At 36.9% G+C, this 7,500-nt stretch overlaps 1 protein-coding gene across 3 annotated transcripts in view; it reads right to left on the bottom strand.

The window, feature by feature from the left end:
- Nucleotides 1–1,325: 1,325 nt before the first annotated feature.
- Nucleotides 1,326–7,500, bottom strand: part of GPD2 (glycerol-3-phosphate dehydrogenase 2) — a 142,801-nt gene continuing 136,626 nt past the window's right edge. For all 3 annotated transcript variants that reach the window (XM_040475123.1, XM_040475122.1, XM_040475124.1), the window contains exon 17: nucleotides 1,326–4,693. In XM_040475123.1, coding sequence (XP_040331057.1) covers nucleotides 4,568–4,693 — 126 coding nt within the window. In that variant the 3' untranslated portion in view covers nucleotides 1,326–4,567. The remainder of the gene's footprint in view (nucleotides 4,694–7,500) is intronic.

Raw genomic sequence — 7,500 nt, 5'->3', positions numbered from 1 at the left:
TGGTAGTTTTGGCTTGTTTGGACCCTTTTTTGCAAAGGGTCCAAAAATTTCTTAGCACAGGACCTTGCGGGACTATCTCTGGCGTCATATTAGCTCACACGCCTCATGTTATATGCGTGCATTTCACAAGGTTGGTGGCTAGAGACCTAAGATACAACATACAGGCACAAAAGGGTCATCAACTCCATCTCCTATACAGAAATTCTCTGTATGAGAATGCCACATCGATTATGAGGGTGCCACATCAATTTAAAAACTTACGTTTCTCCTTCCTTTACAAGTCAAATGGCATCAGGTGAAATCTGACACCGGTGATAATGCAGTGTTGACAAAGATTGCAAATGTTGATGCTAGTATCTGTTTCCCTTTTTTTTTTTTTTTTGATTACCATAAATTTTATACATTTCGAAAACTGGGAGCAATGTATTTTGACAAATTTTATGTTGACAAATTTTAAAGTGCTAGAAAATTTGATAAGCTGCATCACTGAACAATGTTTTGAGCTGCAATATATATATATATATATATCTTTTTTTCCAGGCACTGAACAAACAGGTCATTGTTACAAGTCTGTCTGGGAGCCATCGCTTTCGGGTATTCCGTACAATTTCAAAGAACCTTCAGAAACTCACATGCCTTTGAGCATGTAAAACCAGGAGGCAGTGCATCTAAACCACAAATGGGGAATATGCTCCATATCCACGTGTAAATTAAAACCTATAAAATAACACGGGCATTATAAAATTTGTGCTAAAACTGATAACAGCTTTACTGATTTACTGACAATGAAAATATATAGCATTTTTTCTGTCAGAGCATTTATCAACACTGGGCAGCACTGCACGAACTTGACATGTAAGATGATCAAAATGGATTATGTAATCTTTCCCATTCATTTCTATTGATTTTCGTTATGATAAAATTCATCAGTGTGCCTGGGAACGCTCAGGCTGAAAAGCTCTGGTTGACCCAAAAAAAGGGGGGTGGGGAGGGGGGAAGAAAGGAACAACAACAAAAAAAAGAATTCAACAGAGTTGTAATGGGATGAATGCAATTTTAGAATGGGCTTGCACAAATACAGAAGTTGTGCCCTAAGGGCTCCAGCAACAAATTAATACAAATAATTCTGGCAGTCTCATAAAATTATATCTGTCTATGCAGGGATTCAGTTTTGAGATAAAATAACCAAAGTCCAAGCTAGGAGAATTAATGTGTATGTGCCGTTAAAAAATTGGTTTGTGGAAATATTTTCAAACTTTTTTTTAAACTTCAATGCCCATCAAAGTTATTTCTCTGACTGTAAGTGACACTCAAACGCCAGCAAATGGACCATTTTAATCAGTTTTATTGATTCATGCTTTCGGTTCTTATTCGGTTAAAAACAAGGCACGTTGCATACATCCTCTTATTGCTCTACAAATGCATGCAGCTCTTTCTGGATATCAAAAGTAATAAATAATGGCGATAAAACACCCAGACAGTTATAAAAATGACAACCCAGCCTCAAACATAGTATTTAACAGTCCAGTCTAGAACAACGACCCAACACGGGACATGAAAATGCCACATCGGAAGCATGCAGTGCGTGTATCCACTCCAGCAAGGGGCTTACACTTGACGGTACGGCTGCTTCGTTCCCTGAAAGGGGCTGACGTAATGCGAGCAGTGCAAGTTACAGCATCACTGATTTCAATATTATTACATTCGTAGGCCAAAAATCTTTAGGAATACACATAGACAAGGAAAGAAGATCAATGATTATCCCTACAGGATGTTCACTAAAAGTCAGAATGAAAGTTTCGTTGTTGTACAAAAGAGTAAGCTGCATATTTTGGAAAAGACGAAACAGAGTTAGAAACGGAAGCAGAATAGGGAGCGTGCATTTAGGAGTAGAAATCGTAAAGTTACACTTGGTATAAACTGATTGAAAGCGAGAATACTGCAAACAGCACGGCGGATGTGAGGCAACCTTGCCGTCACAAATAATGCAGCATTATTACTATTGTTATGACTGTGGAATGGGGCTACTTAAAGGAGCGTCCAGCTCTCCACCACAGATGGGGGTTCCTTCACCTGAATCCCCTTAAAGGCTGAAATAAATCATTTGACAAAGACAGTCTCTGCACACCCCATCCCCACCCCAACAGAATCATCTAATACCACGCAAAGAAAAGGAACGTTCTTTTGTGCTCGGAACAGGTTTTGAAGGGGCTTTTTTCTCCATTTCTTTTCCCCTTTCCTGAGATCAGGTAAAGAAGCTACCCAGGTTTAATTAAGAACTGACACAAAAATGCGGGGCTGCTTTATTCACAGTAAAGACTTGGAACCAGTTCACTTCCAAGACGAGACTCTGGGATTGGTGAAGGAGCGTATGTTTTAGAATTAGCAGATTTTAAGCAAAAGCAGACACGCTCCAAGGAAGCAAAGTGCGCTTTTCTTTGTCCTTAAAGGAACTTCACTCAGAGCAAAGCGTGCACACACCAGGCCTGTTTTACAGATACAGCTCTTCCCAGGCCAGTCAGGCTAGAGAGCCGGTCCTACTGTAATGGATTCGGGGAGGGCACAAGTCATTGCTATCTTGATCTAACTAGAAAGAGAGAAAGAGAGAGAGAGAGCACGAATGTACTGTATTGTGGTACATCATCGGCCGTGTTTTGAAGGACAGACAGCTTTTCTATCGAGTGTCCGCGGGTTCTAAACAGTGAAGTTTATTGTCTTGGTAAAAAAACAAAACAAAAACAAAAACAAAGACACTACGTTACAAAACCACGTGCTCCCATCATTATTATGTTTTTTAAGGTAGTGTAAAAAACTCACACCTTGAAAGAAAAATGTTCACAGTGATACCTGGAAGCATCCCTTGCTTTGGGTTTTACTTGAGGTTTGCTTGTGGCAAGTCTAAACTTCATTTAAAAATAAATGAATGGTTTGAAGTGGGGCGGGGGCTTAGGTGAGCGAAACTCCAGTGTTTGTATTATGACATCCAGGCTCATACCCGACTTGAATGAGGCATAAAGGTTTTCTACGACGTTGACAGAAATGACAGCATGAAAGTGTTTTGTGTACCAGTTAAAAAAAAACTAAGACCTGAAGTCTGCGCAACTGAAGTCTGCCATTAAATAAAGGGTTATATTCCCAATTATATACACAACCTGATCTCAGAAAATAAAAAAGCAGATCGTTAGCTTCACAAGAGGATAAATATTCAGATGATTGGTTAAAATGCTACTCCAGTATTGCAAAAGCATACCAAATTGGCCCTTTAAATTCAATGCATTTTTTTTGTTAAATTCAACGCAGATTTAGTTTTGTTTTTGTTTTGTGTCTCTATGCGTGCGGGGTATGTGTGTGTGGGCGTGTGTTGTGCGTGGTTTTATTCCTTTTCTTTTTCTTTTTGGTTGAGGACTTTCCCATTGCGTACTGAAAGAGAAAGGCTTTAAGCAACCAAAATGACCTTGAATATTGCAGTGCTGTGCCTTTTTACAAATAATTATAATTAAAGTTAACTAAAGGTTATTTCTATCCTCTTTTGCTCTCTGTTTAAAATTACTCCCCCCAAATGATGCAATAAACTAAGCAAACTTGGCCATGTTTGACAACAGCACATGCTCCACAGCCTAGGATTTGGGGATTGAAAACTGTGCTGTCATATGTGGATACACAAACGCAGATTTTTTAATCCTTAACTTGATTACCACTGTAAAGAGTTGAGAAATTTAGTCTCATCCCATTACATCCAACTTGCCACTTAAATGCTGGTTTTAAAATAAGAAAAGCAAGAATCTTGCTGGCAACTCTAAGAGTCAAAGAAAAACCAGCAGTGACTGGGGAGAAAAAGCGAATTGCTGACACGAAACTATCACCGTAACTCCCAGCAAATGTCAGTGCTATCCTTATCTTACACCTGTGATTCTGGAAGCTTTCAGAGTTTCTCTTTGAGACTTGCTCCTGTAACCAGATCTAAACGCTGTCTCCCCTCTCAGTTTTGCCAGTCATACTCTAGATATAAAATTGCACGATACTGTTCGGATGAGGAAGGCAGACGGTGTCGAGGAAGTAGGAGCTGAGCAGTCTCCAGAAACACTATTGTTTCAATAGGTCACTCCCTGCTCGATTTCTTTTAGGAACAAATACTATCTACGTGCTTAATGTCCAGAGCTTTGTGCACATCACAAATTTTTTCCAGCTTCTTTTTTTCAATTTCTGCCAAAATATTCGGCCTCTAGGAGTGATTCGGAATAAATGAGTAGACAAACAAAAAAGGGAGTATGTCTGGTCTAACAGGTTACAAAATGGATGCAAAACACTAAATCCATGTGTGCTGAAAATGAGAAAAAAGATAAAATGCACTCTTTAGAAGCTAGATTGAATGGTGAATACAAATAAAGGGTATACACCAACATCCTAAAGCTTTGGAATGTTTCCCAGTGTTAAAAAAAAAAAAAAAAAAAAAATAAAAAAGCCAGCTATCCATATCCACTATTTTGGAGTGGTGTTAAGTCATCTCTGGTTTTACGTGATGATTTGTTGCTCCCGTGTTTGTTGGCTGTGGATTTACTGCCCAGACTCACAATCCTCCACAACTTCGATCCACTGGAATGGGGACTCTTCTATCGAGGTTCTCTTCTGCAGTTTTCATGAGTATAGCAAGCCGGCTTCCAGACACCCTTCCTTTCTGAATAGCACTCATCAGCTTAAAGACAAAACATGCAACAGATTCAGGAGGCAGGCACGCTTACTCCCTTCTTCACAGCATTTTAATGGTTCCCTTCGCAGCAGGCAGACGTGACTAAGTGCTCCGTCCAAAACCATAGTAGGTATTACAGCTCAAATCACAAGAATACAATTCTTGAACATTTCAAACAGGAGGAAAGGGGAAGGTATTTCACCACCGCTGCAAGCACTATGCCTATCTGGCAAATCGGGCTGCCTTTAAAATGCAAATCAAATGCATCACTTTTTGCCCCTTTAATGTGGTCAGGGCCCATATTTTTTTGAACAACTCAAATATTGGATCTTTAATTTCATTTAAAAATCTTAAAAAGGAATCTCAGCGATTGAACAAAGACAAACCATGACCTATATTTAACTACTCTTTTTTAGTGTTACTGTACTTGACAACTTCAAGTCCCTTAAATCCAAATTCCTTATAGACTTTTTAAAGTAATTTACATTTAAGTCCTTGAAATGGACCCAGAGATCTACCTTAAGAATTAAAAGCACTCCACAGCCCAGATTTTAGTTAATTCATTTTTATCCAATGGATAAAATCAGAATTAGTCTTGAAATTACATGCAGTCAGCGGGCAAAGGCCTTTAATCTGGAAGGCACTTTGCAATTATGAGCACGGGGATTTTTTTTTTTCCTTTTCAAGTTGATGTGGTTTTAACTATTTGCTTTTCTTGATCTCACTTCCCCAATCTTTTTTATTTATTTATTTGAAAAAGAATGGATTTAGCCATTCATCAGGAAATGAATATGTGTGTGTGTGTGTGTGTGTGTATACACACATATACATATATATATATATATATATATTCTCAAATATTTTTAGGGTTTATAGTCTTTAGCCTACAGACATACATTTCTTAAAAATGGCTCTGAATAAGAGTCAGAGGCATCTGCCAAGGGGCTGGATCACAATTTCATGACCTTATTAAAAGCTGTTTCACAAGCCATTGCTTATTAGAAATGGACTCCTACATGTAGAGCGTCATTAGAGCCCAAACCCAAAAATAAAGTCATGTAGCCATGCACTATCTATAGTGATCCTTCCTAGGGGATTATTGAAAAACATATCTATATTCAAAAAGACGTTTAATGGGACAAACATGGGTTCTTTATCATCAGAAAAGAAAATATTTTATTCAAAACAAAACCCTGAAAAACATACTTTACATCTGACAAATGGTATATAGCATAAAGAATGCTGACATCTAAAGACAGAACAATTTATTGTTTATTGTTTTGTCTCTGGTTCCATGAAGACCTTCTAAGTTTATCGGAGCTAACAAAACTGATAGAGTTGGTTTTTTCTTTACCCATAAATATTATATGATGTACGAACCTTTAAAAATTCAAAGTTTTCTTTAAACATTACAAGTATCTTAAAACCATACTATGAGAAAAAAATAACATTTGGGTGTGAATATATTTCATGAGAAATACGGTCAGCATTTTTTAAGTTGAAAATTACACTGTGTATTTGTACTTAGTAGAAACATGAATAGTCTCCTTCATTTAGAATTGGACAAGAAATAATTATTTAAAAACTCTACAAGGAAACCTGCAGATGGTTTAAATTATTTTCTATGTGTTTGACTCTATTGCACTCAAGAAAATTACTTAAAACCCAAACCACATAGCATATCCATAAAATTAGATTCTCATTGTTTCTAAAACTCCAGATCTTTCAACCTAAATGCTGTTGTTTATTTACAACATACATGAATTGAAGCATAAGCTATTTCTTTGAAGAAAAGTTTTCTAAAATTCTGAGACAAACAATAAAATATTCTCAAGGAAAAAAAAAACAGACAAAAAATATATTATATGGTTTCTAATTCCCCAGGTTATATTTTAAACTCCATTTCAAATGTGCACTTAGTTAAATAGTAAGCTAAAAAACTAAACATTCTTTTTTGTAATGCTGGACACAACCTGTGAAAATTTTCTGCATTTAGATTCAACAATGCTCTTATCTGCAGCTCATCTCCAGAGAGACAATTACCATTTCCTTTGCCTTGATATTGTTTGTTTAACTTGACACAGTGAAGAAAGGGCTGACATTGACCAAAATCCCCAGCATTAATTTATTTCATGTTCAGCATTCATCATTGCCAGGGTGCAAGCAAGACCTGGCATTCATTTGAAATACCTGCCCAAGCATTGCAGAAAAAAACCTGGCTGCTTGGAAAACAATGTATTCTTCATATGATCAGAGTCCTATGGACAGCTACAAATAATGCATGGGTTTGTTAAATTTCTCTCTTTTAAAGAACTTTTAAGGAATGATGTGTAGCATCGGGTTTGAAATTAGAATAACAAAATTTACTTCCTTCATGGCTACGATTGAATAATTGAGCCTTGAGAAGGTGGAACGCTGGAAATAGAAATGTTTGAATTATGTGGTCCTGACCCCGGAATACAGGTTTCCTTTCTTTTCTTTTCAGGTTCTCTATATAATGTAAGAATATGATGATTACATTTCCGGTGCTCTAGTGAGCATTCTCAAATCAATACAACTATGAGTTGTTTTTTTTAACTTCATAAAAAAAATTACTTTCCACATTAGAAATATTGCGTTTGCCTCTTTTGAAGCAGGTAACGAATGGTTTGTCAGTGGTGTTCCATGGTATATTTCTCTAAAAAGCATACTTTTTATTCAGTCCTTTAAGCCATAATTAACTTGGATTGAATCTAAATTGCTTAACACAACAGACTTTCTTAGAGGAAGAAAGAAAGAAAGAAAGAAAGAAAGAAAGAAAGAAAGAAAGAAAG

Source organism: Herpailurus yagouaroundi, unplaced genomic scaffold (assembly GCF_014898765.1).
Source record: "Herpailurus yagouaroundi ecotype Mexico unplaced genomic scaffold, PumYag 140, whole genome shotgun sequence".
Lineage (NCBI taxonomy): Eukaryota > Metazoa > Chordata > Mammalia > Carnivora > Felidae > Herpailurus > Herpailurus yagouaroundi.
This window is presented reverse-complemented; position numbering and strand designations above follow the sequence as displayed.